This window comes from Oncorhynchus masou, chromosome 17 (genome assembly GCF_036934945.1).
Source record: "Oncorhynchus masou masou isolate Uvic2021 chromosome 17, UVic_Omas_1.1, whole genome shotgun sequence".
NCBI lineage: Eukaryota > Metazoa > Chordata > Actinopteri > Salmoniformes > Salmonidae > Oncorhynchus > Oncorhynchus masou.
The window spans coordinates 36,961,051-36,981,346 of NC_088228.1; the positions used below are offsets into that span (position 1 = coordinate 36,961,051).

Here is a 20,296-nt window from a genome sequence, read left to right on the forward strand (position 1 = left end):
AATGGAATGATAAGCACTTAGCTACTCTCACAGCAGAATATCATGGACATTTAGGTCAAGTAACCACTTTCTTTGCATCTTTAAGCCTGTCATTTCTAGTTTCTTCTTCTTTATTCAGGAGTTTTGTATCTCTAAAGAGCTTGATGTTCATTGCTCTATACTCACTAAGGAACTTCTCTTACCAGACTCATCGACAGTGGCCCCTTTATTGACAGTGGTCCAAAGTTCATTATCTGATGGTTCGGCATCTTCCCTGAGAAGAGTCCAAATATTAAAGTCAGTTATGATTTTCAATCGTCGAGTTCATTGCCAAGGTCCTACCCAGAAACCTGAGAACATTCCCAGAAAATAAAGCTAGGGTTTATAAATAACATTAGGTTAACATTCCAAAAACATTGAAATGAATGTTTTTCATACGTTTTTTGTTGTTGTTCAGAAAACGTATTAAATGAAATACCCATGGAATGTTTTAACATTCACTAAAATATTGTGCGCAACATCTGTAACAAACCACCACAGAACATTCCCCAAACGTTCTCCAGATTATGTAATAACAACATGTACCAGTAATGTTTTTCAGTACATAGTGAGGCAGCAAAATATAAGAGCAACGTTCTGGGAACGTTCTTGCAACAGCAGGCGAATATTTTATACAAACATTGTATAATCATCAGTACAACTGGACAATTTTTGTGTTATGAGAACATTTGTGGCAACCTAACACATATTCTGGGAACTTTTATAGAACCAATTTTGGTTTGCTGGGTAGCCAATACTGTAGGGGCCTTCAAATCTGGGTTTTTGAGGTCTGCACCACTGTTGGCTTTCATCCTTCCCCTAAGACCCCTCGAATCAGGGGCCGGTTCAGTCCTCTCTGTACACTAGGTGACTGTATTCTCTGATCAATCAATTATATTAATAAGTCAATTTACTACCTGGGAGAAAAGAAAACCAGCAGCACTGCAGACCTCGAGGCCTGGATTTGAATACGTCTGTTACACAGCTGGACACTCACTCCGTTTCAGGTGAGCGCTCTCTTTTCACACCCTTTGCTTCAGTCTTCTCATCTCTGACACCACGTCCTCTCCTCCATTTTTTCTTTCTGCCTCTTCTTTTCTGTCCATCTTTTCTGTCCGTTGCCTCGGCCTGCAGCTTCCCTCTCCTTATGATCAGCTTTAGCGAGGTCTTGGGCAATGACATATCGCTAATGTCAAGCGTATGTACTCCAACCTTTTCGATCTTTAACCTTGTGCTACCAGGTACCATTTTCTGTCCTTTCTTTCGGCCTCTCTTTTTCGGTACCTGGGAACTCGTCGCCTCAGCCTGCACTATCCCTCTCTTTAGGGTCAGTGTTAGTGATGACTTGGGTAGCGGCGTGTCGCTTACGTCCAGTGTGTCTGTTTCAATCTGCTCGTTTGCAACACCACGTCCTCGTCTCCGTTTTTTCTTTCTGCCTCTTCTTTTCGGTCCTGGGCGTCTCGTCGCCTCAGCCTGCAGTCTCCCCCTCCTTAGAATCAGTGTTAGCAAGGACTTGGGGAACGGCATATTGTTCATGTCAAGCCTGTTCAAACGCAGTACAGGCTGACGGCGCAGACATGCAGCTGTCAAGCGGCTGGTTTTCAGCCCGCTGCGTGTCTGAGGGCAGAGAACAGCTTCTTCTCTCCAAGTCTCTTTGATCGACTCTTTGACGATTGTCTTGCGTTTAACCATTATATCAGTGGCGTTGTCTATAGTCTCGACCTCGACCTCCACAGAAGCAGAACCAGCTGGTGGCTTTACAGTCCAGACCCTACAATCTGCCATTCGGCAGTCCCAGCTCATCTCTGGTTCATCACATGGGAAAGGGCTTTGATATCCCTGCATGGTGGGATAGGACTGTCTCTCTGGGCCAGCTTGGTAAGAGGCACTTTCTTCCTTCACAGAGGTAGGGGAAGACAGTGAAGAGAGGATGTAGTCATCACCAGTGGACCTTAGAGCTAGAAACAAGGAGAGCATCACGAGTAAACATCAGGAATAACTATTGAGATTCATTTCCTGCATTTCCTCAGTTCTACCCATAAATATAGAAATTCAGGCAAACAGACAAGTCAATTATTTCCAAATCCTGTACCCCACCTACCATTGGTGTCTAACTGTTTTCCATTTTTATGGTGATGCAGGAGTGCCTGTAATGGCTCAGGGTGAGCCACAGACTGCACACACTCCTCTAAGAGAGCAGGGGCCAGGTTGAGCCACGATGCAGTCTAAGAGGTGGAGAAAGTAAACATGGCGTTTCAAGGTCTTGACGGGAATCAAAGGCACTTTGGGCCAAATAATTACTTGAGATCCGCATGCATACTGGGTATGGTGCGCAAGCACTTGATTCAAGGTTTGTATTTGATTGCTAACAATCCATGTACAAATTCTATTAAGTAGCAGTCTACATTAAAACCACTGACAACATTTCAAACTCCAAGACGTGTTCATTATTTGTGGGATATATGTCAAGTGTAGTGAAAATGCTACATTTCGTTTTCAGTTGTATCAGAACAACCAGAAATTGTAGCAACCGATAGCATACCATAAACTTTTTGCATTCATCCCACTTTCACACTGACATGTAAGTAAGTACTTGAGTACTCAACACAAAAATGCTTTCAAATGCCCATCCGTAATGCATACCTCAAATGATGTACAGTACAATAATACCTGTTTAATGTTTGGAGGAGGAAGCAGTTTCTCCAGTCTGGACAGGAACTCCCACACAAGAATCTGCAGTGTTGAATCATACTTGGGGCCAAACTCCTCTGGAAAAACATTCTAAAATACAGGACAAGCAGATGACAGTCAAAAGTACATACGTACATCAATGTATGTCTCTATTAGCACAAGCCTAGAAATATGGTTATTTGGTTGCTATTCATGAGGGGGGGGGTGAGTTCCATTGAAATGAATGGCTCACTGGCACCAGATTGGAATCGGAAGCAATGAAATGCAATCATTTCACTTTCCCCCAGCATATTTTGACACTGGCCATGTCCAAAATCTGTCTCGCCTACTACTTACTAAAACAATATACTGTGTAATAATCATACTACATGCTAATTAGAACCTACTGTTACGTAAAAACGAATGCAGTAAGCAACAAATATCAACGTACCAGGCGTATTCATACTGAGAAAACCTCACCTAATGTTCAATTGAGTCGATTCCTGCCGTCGGTTAATTTTGATACAGCGCATCACCTTATCTTGATTATCTTCGTCAATCGTGTGCAGCGAATTCTACTAGACGAAAAGCCGCAATGAGTATGACATCCTGGTGTTTTAAAATATACTACATTTTTTGAACACCTGACCTAGGTTCTGGTTTCAATGGCGGACACGCCACGGCCGACGTCACTACCTTATCCGCTTCAATAAAATAGAAAACATTAACTAGCAAGATGGCGATCACAGAGGTTATTTTTAACGTGTGCATTTCGCAAGTGTAAATGTAATGTACCAAAAACACTTAGCAATGAGGCCTCCCGAGTACACTCGCGATGGCCGATGCTTCATTTTGCACGCTTTGGATTTCAAAGACATATCAGATATCTTGACGGTAAAATTGTGTAATTTGAGCTCAATAATGGTCGTTGGGAAATACAAAGTTATACCTGCAGAAAGCTGACCATCCTCTCTTTTAATATGGACAAGTAATTGCATTTTGTGTTATACACTCACGGGGGGGTGAGAACATTACAGAACTCACTCATTACAGCAGCCGGCTCCAGAGAAACAGGAAGGTACAGCGGCAGGGCAGACAGTTTTATTACAGGAATCATGTGGATTATGCAATTTACTGTTGATCAAATTCATGGTTTTATCCGCCCCAAACATAGGACGTTTTGATTGAGGAGACCAGGTACAATGTGATGCTCGCAGCAATTTCATTCCAAGTGCCAATGCCGTTTAGCAAACTCCAGGGGACTCATTTATCAATATTACGTCGTAACTATTCTAAAACAATACATACGGAAGGAATTTAGAATATTCGTATGCATGGTGATTTATCAAACAATCCTACGAGCGTCATACACACACACACAGGTGGTAGATTACCATTGTTTTCAGCCCCAGTGCTTGTGCACAGCCTTTGCCATTTGCATTTTTGAAACTCCCATACTTAACCATTATATGATGAAAATCATCCCTTTAAAGCCCGTTGTGAATATACAATTCCGTACCATGAAATACAATGGCTCAACCACAAAAATAAAATATTTCTGTTGCTGTTGATCCAAGACTGTAATAAAAGCTGCTAGTGTTAGAGGTTGAGTGCAACCAAAACATTTCGCTCAGTTGAGGCTTGACCAGGAAAAGTACAAACATAGTGTGGGAGAAAGTAGGAATTGCAGTGAATGATGCCTCTTCAGAATGCCGGTCAGCAGTGGAGAAAAAGTAAAGTGGTTTGATCTTAAGTTAAATGCCAAAAAGGCACGAGTAGTGCCTTAGGCCCAGTACATCACTGGGGCCAAGCTTCTTGCCATCCAGGACCTCTATACCAGGCGGTGTCAGAGGAAGGCCCGGAAATGTTCAAAGACTTCAGACACCCTAGTCAGACTGTTCTCTCTGCTACCGCACGGCAAGCTGTAACGGAGCGCCATGTCACGGTCCAAGAGGCTTCTAAACAGCTTCTACCCCCAAGCCATAAGACTCCTGAACATCTAATCAAATGGCTACCCAGACTATTTGCATTGCTGCTACTCTCTGTTATTATCATCTATGCATAGTCACTTTAATAACTCTACCGACATGCACATATTACCTCAATTACCTAGACTAACCTGTACCCCCGCACATTGACTCTGTACCGGTACCCCCTGTATATAGCCTCACTTGTGTTATTTTACTGCTGCTCTTTAATTATTTGTTACTTTTATTTCAAAACTTTTGTAGGTATTTTTCTTAAAACTGCATTGTTGGATAAGGGCTTGAAAGTAAGCATTTCACTGTAAGGTCTACTACGCCTGTTGTATTCGGCGCATGTGAAAAATAACATTTTATTTGAGTGAGATTAGCCTCTCTCCTCTAGAACTGCCGGCATCATACGAGATATGGCAGTGGTTGCTAACACTTTTCCGGTTACTGTACCACCAACTGAATTTTGCTCTGCCCGGTGTACCCCTCAAGTACCCCCTAATGTGCATTTTACCAGTAAGTCTATGGTCACATGAATCTTCTCTAGTACCCCCCAAGGGCTCCTAGTACCCCTGGTTAGAACCACTACTGTAAGGGATACTACTGGGGCCATCGCAAGTTCAGGTTGAAGGTAAGGATACAGCATATCAATTTCATTCAATTCATATTTATTGATCACGATATTGAAAACAAACTGTGTTTTCGTTGTCCTGTGTTTAAAACAAATAATTGTAGGCTATTGATTCGGAACAAAATGAATCAAACAATAACACGACAATGTCATTAATACACATAAAAGCATGTCTATTGCAGAGAGTGACTCGCAGAGATCCAGTCCCCGTGCCACCCAGGGGGAGTTAACTGGTGACAGTGCCAACCAGGGGAAGTCAACTCTTGCCAGTGCCACATCAAGTCGGGAACCAACGGTGCCGACTGACACGGTCCTGAAGAAACAAGACGACATCAATAACTCCATCCTCTAAATAAACAATCAATTGAGTGAGGCATTAAATAACATAAATGATTCACTAAAGCAACTGGTCACATGTGCAAATCCAATGTTCAATGGATTTTTAAAAAATCATCTAAAATACAAAATGTAATTTATGCATAGGGTCGTCAGTTCAGTACACCTGCTGTAGAGGGAGGCCAGGCTACAAGCCATTACAATATGGCAAAGCCTTTTCTGGTCAATATTGGGGTGGCAGGTAGCCTAGTGGTATGAGCGTTGGACTAGTAACCGAAAGGTTGCAAGATCGAATCCCCGAGCTGACAAGGTAAAAAAAAAAATGTCGTTCTGCCACTGAACAAGGCAGTTTAACCCGCTGTTCATAGGCCGTCATCAACAATAAGAATTTGTTCTTAACTGACTTGCCTAGGTAAAAGTAAAAATATTGCAATGCGCCCCCCCACAGAAGACAAGCACAGGCCCTTGAGCATGCGAATTATGTGCTCCGACATGGACCTTGTAAGTGCATGGGCCGCCATCATCAGTGGGGTAGGAAATTAACACCGCCAAATGAGGGTAGATTTTGTCTTTGGCGGTTAGAAAGTATATGTCACACAGAGTTTCATTATTTTCATCCAAAGCCCACATGTAGAAGGCTACTAAAGTGTGCTTTGGCTCTTGTTTCTTGGCCAGTTACATTGTTTTGTTCACATGCCAGGTTGTTTTTCAATGTTCATTTGCTGCAACAGTCTGCTGCTGGGAAGACATCTCACAGTCTGAGATTTGTTTTTACATCAAGTTACCACAGTAAGCAGCCTGTTCCTTGGAAGGCCAGAGGAAACATTTTTGTCTCATCTAATGATTGTGCTTGACTGAGAATGGATCACTACCAAAAACCTCTTATTCATTCACTTTTAGTCTACATTTCTACTTGGGAGCACATCATGTACTTGTGAAAAATGTCAGCGTAGAGCCCTGAGCTATGAAATTAAATAAGTCGTATCACTCAGCATTTTGCGGCAGGGCAGGCACTTTGTTGATTCTTGATGTTCAGTTGTAGACGTTCTTGATGTTCTTGTTTTTATCATTGGATCCAAATTATTTATTTTAAGCATACATTCACTATTGTAAAGTGGCTGTTCCACTGGATGTCAGAAGGTGAATTCACCAATTTGTAAGTCGCTCTGGATAAGAGCGTCTGCTAAATGACTTAAATGTAAAATGTAAATGTACATTGGTTAAAAGACGCAAGTCATAAAAATGAAATGAAGCAATACCCCATTACGTCTTACTACTAGTTCATGTATTGTCTTTGAAACATTAGAAAGCGTGCTCATCCATGTTTTTGTGATTTTCTTTGGTGTAATTATGGAAAAACATATTTTGGCTGATAAAAAAAATCTGAGTGGCTGGTAGATTTGTTTTCATATACCTGCCACAGTGGCTGGTAGATTTGTTTTCATATACCTGCCACAGTGGCTGGTGGATTTGTTTTAATATACCTGCCACAGTGGCTGGTGGATTTGTTTTCATATACCTGCCACAGTGGCTGGTGGACCAAAATGTTAATTTCCCACCCTTGTCATCAGCCAGGGTTTTAACAGATAACCTCTGTCTCCTACAAAGAGAGAGAACCATTAGGACAAATCAAGTTGCTTTAGCAATGTCACATATACTTCAAATGAGTAGGCAACACTCACCAATAAGCCATCCATCCTCAACAGCTCCCTCCTGTAAGCGAAGGCCATCATTGCTGTTCTGCAGAATGAGCGAGTCGTGTGTTCCACCTGGCCACCACATTCAGTAGCGTCTTTTGGGCATCACATATGACATTCATTGGGCGGAAAACCTTTCTGTTCATAGTTGAACCCGTTTTGGGATGGTGCTTTAATCGAGATGTTGGTATCATCTATTGCTCTGATCGTATTTGAGAAACCGTTGATGGAAAACAAACCCCTCGACTTCAACCTTTTGTGGGACGGTGTATGGAAATTGGATGCAACTGTAACCCTTGCTGATGATTTACATCCAAAACAGCTGGCATGAATCAGCTCATCTAGGGTTGTGAGATGCCAAACCAATGGCAAGCTCCAGCTGAAAAATGCTGTTGCCAAAAACCAGAGAGTGGATAGCACTTGGATGTGCACCGGAATGGCATGCGTTTTATTTGTTTGCCTTTCTAAAGTAGGTATTAAATCTGGGCATAAATCCAATAATATTGGCTTTGGGAAATTAAATCTGTAATTCCTGCAACATAAAAAGTCCCACCCGCCTAAAAACACGCTCTCTGTGAAATGCAGCATGTGACACATTTTCCAACAGAGCGAGATCAGCCATCTCCCATTCGATTCCCCATTATCTCAGTCTTTTATAGTATTTCAACAATGGTTTCACATGTCCCTCTAATTTGACAATTTATTGTACTTTATATGGATTACTATCGTAACAAATGTGGTCAAATTATATTAAACAAAAATATATATAGACAGTTTGGGCAGAAATTCTTTGGATGTGCAAACCCACAGTCTAATAATCTTTCTGGGTGGCTGGTCTCAGACGATCCCACAGGTGAAGAAGTCGGATGTGGAGTTCCTGGGATGGCGTGGTTATATGTGGTCTGCGGTTGTAAGGCCGGTTGAACGTACTGCCAAATTCTCTAAAACGACATTGGAAGTGGCTTATGGTAGAGAAATTAACATAAAATGATCTGGCAACAGCTCTGGTTGACATTCATGCAGTCAGTATGTCAATTGCATGCTCCCTCAAAACTTGAAACATCTGTAGCATTGTGTTGTGACAAAACTGCACATTTTGGAGTTGCCTTGTGTCGTCAGCACAAGGTGCACCTGTGTAATGATCATGCTATTTACCCTGTAAGTAGACTATGGACAAGGTAAACCAATGTCACTATCCCTTTAATTGTTGCCCTAATAGTGGTAAGGGAACCCGATGCCTGATTTATGAAGGTCAACACCCTCTTTGTTTGTGAGTTCTTTGCCTTTTCCCATGGTGATGGATGACAAAGGGACTTTACCTGTTACCTCATTTATATACCACAGTAAAAAAAGGGAGCCATGGAAGGCCACAACACAGTTCCTTAAGGTGAGATTAACTTTAAAAAGTAGAATGTTAATGCAGATTTTATGCACAAGCTTCTGAAGCGAAGATATGATACAGCAATATCCATTACATCCACATGTTACGGATATCATAAATGATACTGACAAGGAAAAGAGAAAAAAACAATGTCTTGTAGTCGAGTCACTAAACCTCGACTCCGAGTCCAAGTGCTCAGGTCAGTAGGTCTGAGTTTACAAGCTTCTCTTCTAGTTTTCTGTTACATATTTGACATTGCGCCACCCACTTTGCAACAGCTGCTGGACAAACATTTCAAAGCAAAACAAATGATTCAGGGTTCTTTAGATTTGGCTCGGATTTGGTAGAATAAATCTGCCCAGCAACAACTACTGGCGGGAAGATTTTCATGTGAGCATTGGAGTAACGCAAAGATTTTCCTCCCTGCCCAATGGTCATAATTGCCTGCAATATGCAATAGCCTATGAAACTAATTAAGTCATTCAGGTTCACAAACATTTTATTTTAACAATGTTGAATAGTTGTGTCAAATCAATAAGGATATTTTGAAGGGATAAATGGTCTCCATACGGAATTGGCTATTGCGCCTGTCAGATTGATGAGATTATTATTTGCAATAATTGTAACAGCTTCTCAGCTACATTTTTGTAATCGCCCACTGATATTTGTGGATGTTTTTTTGTTTATTGCAGAGTGAAAACTAAAGGGAGACTTGTCAGAAGAAACCTGGCTATGGGATGCAGGGGGGAAATTGAGAGAGCAGAGCGACATGACAAATTGAAATACTTTTTTTTCTCTAGGAGAGAGAGAAACAAATAGCTAGACTGTTGTTTTACAATTAAACTCAATACTATTGTTTTCAATTTCATAAAGCAGTTTGTGTTTCTTAACCAGGTGTGGCTACCCAATAAGCACTGGGTTCATTCCATCAGCCCCATTGTGATGAATGACGTTGTTTTGATAGCTACACAATATATACATAACTATTAGTGGATTTGCCCAGCCACACCTATTGCTGACAGACGTATAAAATCGAGCACATGACCGTGCAATCTCCATAGACAAACATTGACTGTAGAATGGCTTTACTGAAGCACTCAGTGACTTTCAATGTGGCACCGTTATAGGATGCCACCTTTCCAACAAATCAGTTGGTCAACTGTAAGTGCTGTTATTGTGAAGTGGAAACGTCTAGGAGCAACAACGGCTCAGCTGCAAAGTAGTAAGCCACACAAGCTCAAAGAACAGGACCGCCGATTGCTGAAGCGTGTTGCGTGTAAAAATCGTCTGTCCTCAGTTGACACACTCACTACTGAGTTCCAAACTGCCTCTGGATGCAACATCAGCACTTACCTATTCATCAAGAGCATCATAAAAATGGGTTTCCATGGCCGAGAAGCCGCACACAAGCCAAAGATCACCATGTCCAATGCCAAGCGTCGGCTGGAGAGATGCAAAGCTTTCTGCCATTGTACCCCGGAGCAGTAGAAACGCATACTGTGGAGTGATGAATCATGCTTCACCATCTGGCAGTCAGATGGATGAATCTGGGTTTGGTGAATGCCAGGAGAACGCTACCTGCCCCAATGCATAGTGCCAACTGTAAAGTTTGGCGGAAATTGAATAATGGTCTGGGGCTGTTTTCATGGTTCAGGCAAGGCTTCTTAATTCCAGTGAAGGGAAATCTTAATATAACAGCATACAATGACATTCTAGACGATTCTGTGCTTCCAACTTTGTGGCAACAGTTTAGGAAAGGCCCTTTCCTGTTTCAGCATGACAATGCCCCCATGCACAAAACGAGGTCCAAACAGATATGGTTTGTTGAGATCGGTGTGGAAGAACTGGACTCGCCTGCAGAGCCCTGACCTCAACCCCAAGAAACACCTTTGGGATAAATTGGAATACCGACTGCGAGCAAGGCCTAAACACCCAACATCAGTGTTGGACCTTTTGTTGCTGAGTGGAAGCAAATCCCTGCAGCAATGTTCCAACATCAAGTGAAAAGCTTCCCGGAAGAGTGGAAGCTGTTATAGTAGCAAAAGGGGGGACCTACTTCATATTAATGCCCATGATTTTGCAATGAGATATTCGACGAGCAGTTGTCCACATACCTTCTGGCATGTCAGGCTCTACGTGGCTACGTTAGTGTCAACTATGAGTAACTACCACAAGAGATTGGACTTCTGTTAACGTTATGTCCTTGTTAACAATGGACCCTGTGTGAATTGGGTATCCCATGATCATACTACCAAATTCACACAAGTTCCATGGTGACAAACGACTAAAGGTAGCTATTTAGCTGTTATGAAAAACTGTTTGTCAACAACTGGAAAATAACTTGCTTCTTCCGGGGCGGGGACAAAGTACACTGTGTACCGGTTTCATAGCTAGCTAGTTACTTCCCTCATTGTAACGTTAAAGGGTAGGTAGCATGAGCTTTTACTAGGGGTGTGCCGAACTTCTCATACTCGTATTCATAATCTTATCCGTTTTTACAGTGCCTTCGTAAAGAATTCAGACCCCTCGACTTCCCCCCACAAAATAATTACATTATTCTAAAATTGATTACATTTTAAAAATTACCTCAATCCACACAAAATACCCAATAATAACAAACCAAAAACAGGTTTTTAGAAAATAAAATAAAAATACCTTATTGAAATAATTATCCAGACCCTTTGCTAAGAGACTCGATATTGAGCTCAGGTGCATCCTGTTTCCATTGATCATGCTTGAGGGAGATGACCAAGAACCTGATGGTCACTCTGACAGAGCTCCAGAGTTCCTCTGTGGAGATGGGAGAACCTTCCAGAAGGACAACCATCTCTGCAGAATTCCACCAATCAGACCTTTATGGTAAAGTGGTCAGACGGAAGCCACTCCTCAGTAAAAGGCACATGACAGCCCAATTGGAGGTGGCGAAAAGACACCTAAAAGACTCTCAGACCATAAGAAACAAAAAGATGAAGGAAGCAAAGTACAGAGAGATACTTGATGAAAACCTGCTTCAGAGTGCTCAGAACCCGATCTAACAACTCTGGAGAGACCTGAAAATAGCTGTCAGCGACCCTCCCCATTTAACCTGATAGAGCTTGAGAGGATCTGCAGAGAATGGGAGAAACTCCCCAAATACAGATGTGCCACGCTTGTAGCGTCATACCCAAGAAGTGGAAAAATACAAGGGGTCTGAATACACTGTATGTTTTAGCGTTTTTGCATCTTTATTAACTTATTTCCAGATATCTTCTGAACTACCCACAATGCACTATTTCTCAACATCATATGGAGAACCAGTGCTACTTAGCTAGTTCCAGCTGGCTAACGTCAGTTACTAGCCATGCTAGCATGTAATTACATTCCAAACCAAGTGTTGGCGCTGGTGAGCTATGTACATCAACGAAAAATGTTTTTTTTTCCCCCTATGCGTTTGGTAGTGGTAGTCGAGCGAGAGTTCTAATAGCTTTCAGTCATTTGTAGCTAGTAGCTAGTACTGTAATACTAGTACTAGCACTGTAATACCAACAAAGACTGGGTTACTCATTTGTGGCCTAAAATGAAAAGCTAGCTTTGAAGTGGGACCGGTTTGTCTGGTTCTGTCGTAAATTGATAAGTCTCCTCTCTCTACTTTTTATCTGCTGGCTTTTTTGTTGTTGTGTTCTGTGGGTCCCTGCCTGTGCTAGACTAGTTGTTCTCTGGCTTACTACTTAGCTATGTCGACCGTGGTGGTTGGCTAGCTAGGCTAGTTAGCTGGTTAGGCTAGCTATCAGGCTAAAATAAAACTTCAGCTGGCTGGCTTGCTGGATAAGATAACTGCATATACCGGTAACATTATTTGATAACTGGTTAGATTTAACTAGGCAAGTCAGTTAAGAACAAATCCTTATTTTACAATGACACCTGCCCTCCCCTAACCCGGACGACGCTGGCCAATTGTGCGCCGCTCTATGGGACCCCCGATCTCGGTCGGTTGTGATACAGTCCGGGATCGAACCAGGGTCTGTAGTGACACCTCTAGCACTGAGGTGCAGTGCCTTAGACCGCTGCATTTCGCAAACGTTGGTTTACTTTAATGAAGGTGTAAGCTAGGTGTTGATTGCAACTGGCTGACTCACGCAGTGCTAACATTAGCAGGTTGGTAGGGCGAATGTTAGCAGGCTACTTGGCTAGCAACCTTAAGCTGATTTGTATCGAATTGCATTGGGACTTTTGATGAGCATACTAATGCAAATCCATATGTTACATGTTGTTACGTTTATGCTACCTACCCTTTAACAGAAATCAAAACTCTCACGGTAAGCTACCCTTAGTTGATTCTAATGTAGCCATGTAGAGCAACGTAGCTATCAAAACAAGTCCTTCGTCACTATGGGGCAACAATAGACCCCATGCATACTGGGTAGCCACACAGGCAAAATCAAATAATTGACTGGTGATTATGGGGAAGCAAGAGTCGCTTGTGTGATGTGAAGCATATGATCGGAGGCAGAGTGGAGCCTGCCTGTCTGCCCCACAGTCATTGCTTGCTTCAGTGCAGCTCACCAGCTGATGTGTTCCGCACCCTTCCCACTGCTAGAGAACAGAACCCTCGCTGCTCTGCACACCCAGTGCTGCTAATATTCTGCTTATCATAGTAGCCTATTCAGTTCAGGTGCAAATATAAGTCACTAATGGTCGAGTCACAAGTCCTGAAAATCGGGACTCAAGTACTACAACACTGTCAATTATAGACCATATAAAACCTTGATGAACGTCAGCTATACTGAGAAAGTTTCAAGATCCGACGAAAGGTGCAACCTAAAAAAAACGTCATGAATGTAACATTTCCTGTCCCATTCACCCCCTATCTTTACAAGACTGTAGAACATGCAAACAAACTCAACTTGGTTTGGATTGTTTCATTAACATCTCATATTCTGTAACTAATACTGGGAGACAGCTGTGAGTGGAAAAACAAGCTCAGTGAGCCCTGTCTAAAAGCCAGGAAATATGATTGTCTGAAAAGCCTTTTTTGAGACTACTGTGTAATGGTCAGAATTCATGGAATTTCCTACTGAAAAACATCAAATAAAGCCTGAACTCCAACATATTGACTTCAAAGATAATTATGACATGGTTTCATTTGGAAATTAACTTTATTTGTGCATGCTCAGATTAACTTCTACACGGACACAGCCACTGACCTGGAAGAAGAGTTCCCTCTCCTTTGGCTCCTCCATTAGGGTTTCAATCAGCTTCGTGAAGCTCGCCTCTGATGCTTCCACATTTGGATCTGAAACCTGCAGCAAGAATGCACAGTGGATAAATATAGCAACATAGGTTAATCCTTTACAATGTTTATCCATAATGCCATTTAGCAAATATACTTACAGCCTTACATACTGTATACTTAGTATTTTGAGGCGAATGTGGGAATAAAACCCACATTATAAGCACGGTGATCCATATTACAAGGACCACACTCCAACCAACTGAGCATTTGAATCACGATTCCTTCTCTGAGTAGTTCTCACCTCTCCCTTATGATTGGAGACACAGCTCCTCATCCTGTTCAGGTGTGGCTGAACGGTGTCAGGGTGACACAACTCATCATCACAGCGACATAACTCTAGGACCAGCTGTCAATAAAATGAGAATTGAGTATTCATGGCAACAGGTGTGTGTGATCGTTGAGTTTAATGTTGAAGTAGGATGAGGTTTCCCCTAGATACTTATCTAAGGTAAATCTTGCGTTTCCTTCAATAAAGCTTCAGATTTGACGGTACACTGATCCTAGATCTGTGCCTAGTGGTAAATTCTACATCTTTCCCTCTTGTCACACCCACTCACCCGTGCTCTTAGTCCCAGGAGGAGCTGGACCCTCTCTCTGTAACTCATTAGCTCCGGGACTATTTCCAACACGCTGGTGGCAAACTCCTCCAGCAGCCCATAGTCCATGATGTCTCTCCGCTCGATCACCTGCCACAGAGCTGCACACACCAGCCGCAGTGGCGGAACAAAAAGACGCAGAGACGACAGAGGAAGAGGGGGACCTAGAAGAGAAGATGATGTGCATTCAAACATAACTTGAATGAAAGAGCAAGCTAGCTACTATAACTTGGGCAGTACTGTATATAATGCCCCAACCCTTTCTGCACTTGTTCACGCCCCTTTCCAGCTCTTCTAGATACAGGCAGGTGTAAACAACAGTACCCTCCCTCCATGTCAGATATATAATGAGTAACAGTGGGAGGGAACACCTTTTTGGAATAAATTTGAACCTTGATCAACGAGGAAGCCATAGAGAACCTATTCAATTATTAGAATTCCTAATTCTATGGAGGAAATTACAGTATATAACTACACACATTACACTAAAAAAACATTACTGTCTGAGCTGCACAACATTTCTAATGACGCATATTCTTGAGTTCTTATACTAATGCATGCTTTTATATCTGGTTATGGGTATTTTACTAAATTGGTTATGGTTTAATTAAACACGTTCCAAGGCTCAAGCCAGGGCCCAGCTTCAGCTTCAGGCTGAAGAAGTGGGGAAGGGCTATAGTTCTGACGTGCAAAACGACTGGCCAAAATCTATAACTGACCCTTACCTTAACAAACCCTTAACCTTGACCCTAACCAAATGTTTTACCAATTCTCTGATTAAATATTTAATTAAGGTTCGTATATGCCACTAAATAAACCATCTTTGTTATAACACATTTCCGCGAGAATACTGGCAAAGATGGTGGTTGGCTAGCTAGCGAGCTTGAAATTGAAGCAGCAATGTAGACTGGAACATTTCACCCATACAGTTAATTGCAATATATTAATAATTTACCCTGTTCCTCCCGGAGCGTTTGCATTTTGTGCTTTCGTAAACATTAGCTGCACCAAAAACAGTGGATCTCTTCACAGATCTGTCCGTGAAAATCTTGTTTACAGCATCACACGGTGCATAGTACGACATTAATAACGCCTGTTTTTCTGTACCATGTTATCATCTTCAACGTTACAAATGTTTAAGCTACACAATTGTTATTTGTAATATGTCCTATATAATGATACGTGAAATTCTGCAACGGTGTTTATGTAGATAATCGTTTAAACAAATGGTTCAAACTGCAGGCAAAATTGTAGAAAGACAAATGGGGGCCTTACAAACACGTGATTTTTAAGTGCGGAAAATGTGATTTAAAAAGACGAGGGAAAACGTGAGTGAAGATTTTTTTTTTTTACGGGTGTAAAATAACAAATTGTGGATGACGAGGAAAATCCGTAAAACGATCTTGCAGGTAAATTGTAAAATTGAGAATACTTCATTCCAGGCAGTCAGTTTACCACATAGCTGGGGTGGTCTCATGATGCATATTCTGTTGCAAAAACTTTCGTCTCTTGCAAAACGTTTTGCAACAGAAACCGTTTTGTTCTTAAACGGAAGTTGTAGTTCAGTCTTGTAGTCCAGTCTTGTCTGCCCTCCGCTTTCAAGGTTCAATTCAGTGGTGGAAAAAGTACCCAATTGGAATACTGGAGTAAAAGTAAAGATCCCTTAATAGAAAATGACTCAAGTCAAAGTCACCCAGTAAAATACTACTTGAGTAAAAGTCTAAAGGTATTTGGTTTTAAACATATTGAAGTATCAAAAGTAATTACTAACACTTTACTTTTGATACCAAGTATAAATCATTTCAAATTCCTTATTAAGAAAACCAGATGGCACTACTCTTTAAAAAAAATATATATTTACTGATAGCCAGGGGCACACTTACAAAGGAAGCATATGTAAGAATGCTGTTCATTGAATACAGCTCAGCATTTAACACCATAGTGCCCTCCAAACTTGTCATTAAGCTCGAAACCCTGGGTCTCAACCCCGCCCTGTGCAACTGGGTCCTGGACTTTCTGACAGGCAGCCCCCAGGTGGTGAGGGTAGGAAACATCTCCACCCCACTGATCCTCAACACTGGGGCCCTGGTACGACAACTGCTCCGCCCACAACGCGCAAAGCTCTCCAGAGGGTAGTGCGGTCTGCACAACGCATCCCCAAGGGCAAACTACCTGCCCTCAAGGACACCTACACCACCCCATGTCACAGGAAGGCCAAAAAGGTCATCAAGGACAACAACCACCTGAGCCACTGCCTGTTCACCCCGCTATCATCCAGAAGGCGAGGTCAGTACAGGTGCATCAAAGCTGGGCCCGAGAGACTGAAGCTGTTTTTCACTCTCAAGGCTATCAGACTGTTAAACAGCCATCACTAACATAGAGTGGCTGCTGTCAACATACTGACTTAGATCTCTTGCCACTTTATTACATCCTCTTATTTAATGTAATAAATGTATCACTAGTCACTTTAAATAACGCCACTTAATGTCTACATATCCTACATTACTCATCTCATATCTATATACTGTATTCTATACCATCTACTGCGTCTTGCCTATGTCCCACGGCATTCGCTCATCTATATATTTATATGTACATATTCTTATTCATCCCTTACATTTTTGTGCGTATATAACAGTGATATTCGTGTCTTGCAGGAAATCAAGCACAGAACGAGCAGTATGGCTGGTGGCATTTTCATGCTGAAGGGTCATGCCAGGATGAGCCTGCAGGAAGGATACCACGAGGGAGGAGGATGTCTTCCCTGTAATGCACAGCGTTGAGATTGCCTGCATTGACGACAAGCTCAGTCCGATGATGTTGTGACATACCGCCCCAGACCATGACCCTGCCCCTCCAAATAATAATCAATCCCACTCCAGAGTACAGGCCTCGGTGTAACGCTCATTTCTTCGATGATAAATGCGAATCTGACCATCACCCCTGGTGAGACAAATCCGCGACTTGTCAGTGAAGAGCACTTTTTGCCGGTCCTGTTTGGTCCAGCGGCGGTGGGTTTGTGCCCATAGGTGACGTTGTTGCCAATGACAATTGTACCTGTCCCGCAGGTGTGCTGTTCTGATGTATCGATCCTGTGCATGTGTTGGTCTGCCACTACGAGGACGATCAGTTGTCCATCCTGTCTCCCTGTAGCACTGTCTTAGGCGTCTCACAGTACAGACATTGCAATGTATTGCCCTGGCCACATCTGCAGTCCTCATGCCTCCTTGCAGCAGGCCTAAGGCACGTTTACGCAGATGAGCAGGGCCCTGGGCATATTTCTTTTTGTGTTTTTCAGAGTCAGTAGAAAGGCCTCTTTAGTGTCGTAAGTTTTCAAAACTGACCTTAATTGCCTACCGTCTGTAAGCCGTTAGTGTCTTAACGACCGTTCCACAGGTGCATGTTCATTGATTTGTTTATGGTTCATTAAACGAGCATGGGAAATAGTGTTTAAATCCTTTACAGTGAAGATCTGTTAAGTTATTTGGATTTTACAAATTATCTTTGAAAGACAGGGTCCTGAAAAAGGGACATTTCTTTTTTTGCTGAGTTTAGAAGCACAAGCATTTTTCTACACTCTCATTATCATATGCTAACCATGTGTATGTGACCAATAACATTTGATTTGTGTTTAGTAAATCTGCCAGATCAGAGGCAGTAGGGATGACCTTCAATCAATCAAATGTATTTATAAAGCCCTTCTTACATCAGCTGATGTACTGAAACCTAGCCTAAAACCCCAAACAGCAAGCAATGTAGGTGTAGAAGCACAGTGGCTAGGAAAAACTCCCTAGAAAAGGCCAGAACTTTGGAAGAAACCTAGAAAAGACCCAGGCTATGAGGGGTGGCCAGTCCTCTTCTGGCTGTGCCGAGTGGAGATTATAACAGAACATGGCCAAGATGTTCATAGATGACCAGCAGGGTCAAATAATAATAATCACAGGAAAAAATGTCAGTTGGCCTTTCATAGCCGATCATTCAGAGTATCTCTACCCGCTCCTGCTGTCTCTAGAGAGCCTATGACAGGTAGCACGTCCGGTGAACAGGTACCCACGTGCCATCTCCTCATTGGCTATACCCACGTGGGTGATTGAAAGACTAACTGTGTTGTCGGTCGGGGTAGTAATACTATGAAAGTTTAGATGCCAATCACCATATAAGTTCAAAGAGGAAAACACCTGGGAGGAGATATGACTAGAAACAATTCGGTTGACCATTTTATGTGTGGATTAATTGTCGGAGTAGAGGACCTTTTGCATTTCAGGTAAAATAACAACTCAATGTTTATATCCCAGGACAAATTAGCTAGCAGCAGTAGTTTGTGTCGGGGGGCAGGGTCAGTCTGTTATATCTGGAGTATTTCTCCTGTCTTATCTGGTGTCCTGTGTGAATTTAAGTATGCTCTCTCTATTTCTCTCTTGGAGGACCGGAGCCCAAGGACCATGCCTCAGGATTACCTGGCCTGATGACGCATTGCTGTCCCCAGTCCACCTGGCCATGCTGCTGCTCCAGTTTCAACTCCTCTGCCTGCGGCTATGGAACCTTGACCTGTTCACCGGACGTGCTACCTGTCATAGGCTCTCTAAGGAGGAGATGGGAGAGGCAGGACTTGCAGTGTGATCTGCATCTGAAATATAAAGGCGTTCTATTTTAGCCCTTGGCAACGCAGACGCACGTGAGCAGTGTGGGTGCAATCATTTAATAACAGATTTCTAAATATATTTTGCAAGAGTGTGGTCAGCCTATGAGACAGGAGGGTTCGGGAGACACTGGCCCCATCCGATGATACAGGGCCAAACAGGCAGGATATAACCCCACCCACTTTGCCAAAGCACGACCCCCCCACCACTAGAGGGATATCTTCAACCACCAACTAACCATCCTGAGACAAGGCCATGTATAGCCCACAAAGATCTCCACCACGGCATAACCCAAGGGGGGAGGGGAGGGGGGGTTCCAACCCGGACAGGAATGTCATGTCAGTGACTCAACCCACTCAAGTGATGCACCCCTCCTAGGGACGGCATGGAAGAGCACCAGTAAGCCAGTGACTCAGCCCCTGTAATAGGGTTCGAGGCAGAGAATCCCAGTGGAGAGAGGGGAATCAGCCAGGCAGAGACAGCAAGGGTGGTTCGTTGCTCCTGGGCCTTTCCGTTCACCTTCACACCCCTGGGCCAGACTACACTCAATCATATGACCTACTGAAGACCTACTAAAGACTTAAAGGTTGAGACTGAGTCTGCGTCTCTCACATGGGTAGGCAGACCATTCCATAAAAATTTAGTTCTATAGGAGAAAGCCCTGCCTCCAGCTGTTTGCTTAGACATTCTAGGAGGCCTGTGTCTTGTGACCCATTGTGTACATGTAGGTATGTACTGCAGGACCAAATCGGAAAGATATGCAGGAGCAAGCCCACATAATGCTTTGTAGGTTTGCAGTAAAATTTTGAAATCAGCCCGTGCCTTAACAGGAAGCCAGTATAAAGAGGCGAGCACTGGAGTAATATGATCACATTTTTTGGTTGTACCGGGTAGCCGGAGAGTAGAGCATTGCAGTAGTCTAACCTAGAAGTGACAAAACCGTGGATTCATTTTTCTGCATCATTTTTGAACCGAAAGTTTCTGATTTTTGCAATGTTACGTAGATGATGTTGTCTTGATAAATGCGTTAATTGGACCATTTTCTTGCACTGCTAAGCATTCAAAATGTAATGCATAATTTT

The 20,296-nt window shown here is 42.7% G+C and overlaps 1 protein-coding gene across 1 annotated transcript in view; it reads right to left on the reverse strand.

The window, feature by feature from the left end:
- Positions 1-15,650, reverse strand: part of LOC135558961 (uncharacterized) — a 19,158-nt gene extending 3,508 nt beyond the window's left edge. Inside the window, exons 1-8 of the mRNA XM_064993212.1 lie at positions 15,530-15,650; positions 14,536-14,738; positions 14,220-14,324; positions 13,890-13,985; positions 2,689-2,799; positions 2,120-2,243; positions 1,016-1,976; positions 183-253 (exon numbers count right to left, since the gene is read on the reverse strand). Of these exons, the coding sequence (XP_064849284.1) occupies positions 183-253; positions 1,016-1,976; positions 2,120-2,243; positions 2,689-2,799; positions 13,890-13,985; positions 14,220-14,324; positions 14,536-14,738; positions 15,530-15,554 (1,696 nt within the window). The 5' untranslated portion in view covers positions 15,555-15,650. The remainder of the gene's footprint in view (positions 1-182; positions 254-1,015; positions 1,977-2,119; positions 2,244-2,688; positions 2,800-13,889; positions 13,986-14,219; positions 14,325-14,535; positions 14,739-15,529) is intronic.
- Between the last annotated feature and the right edge of the window lie 4,646 nt (positions 15,651-20,296).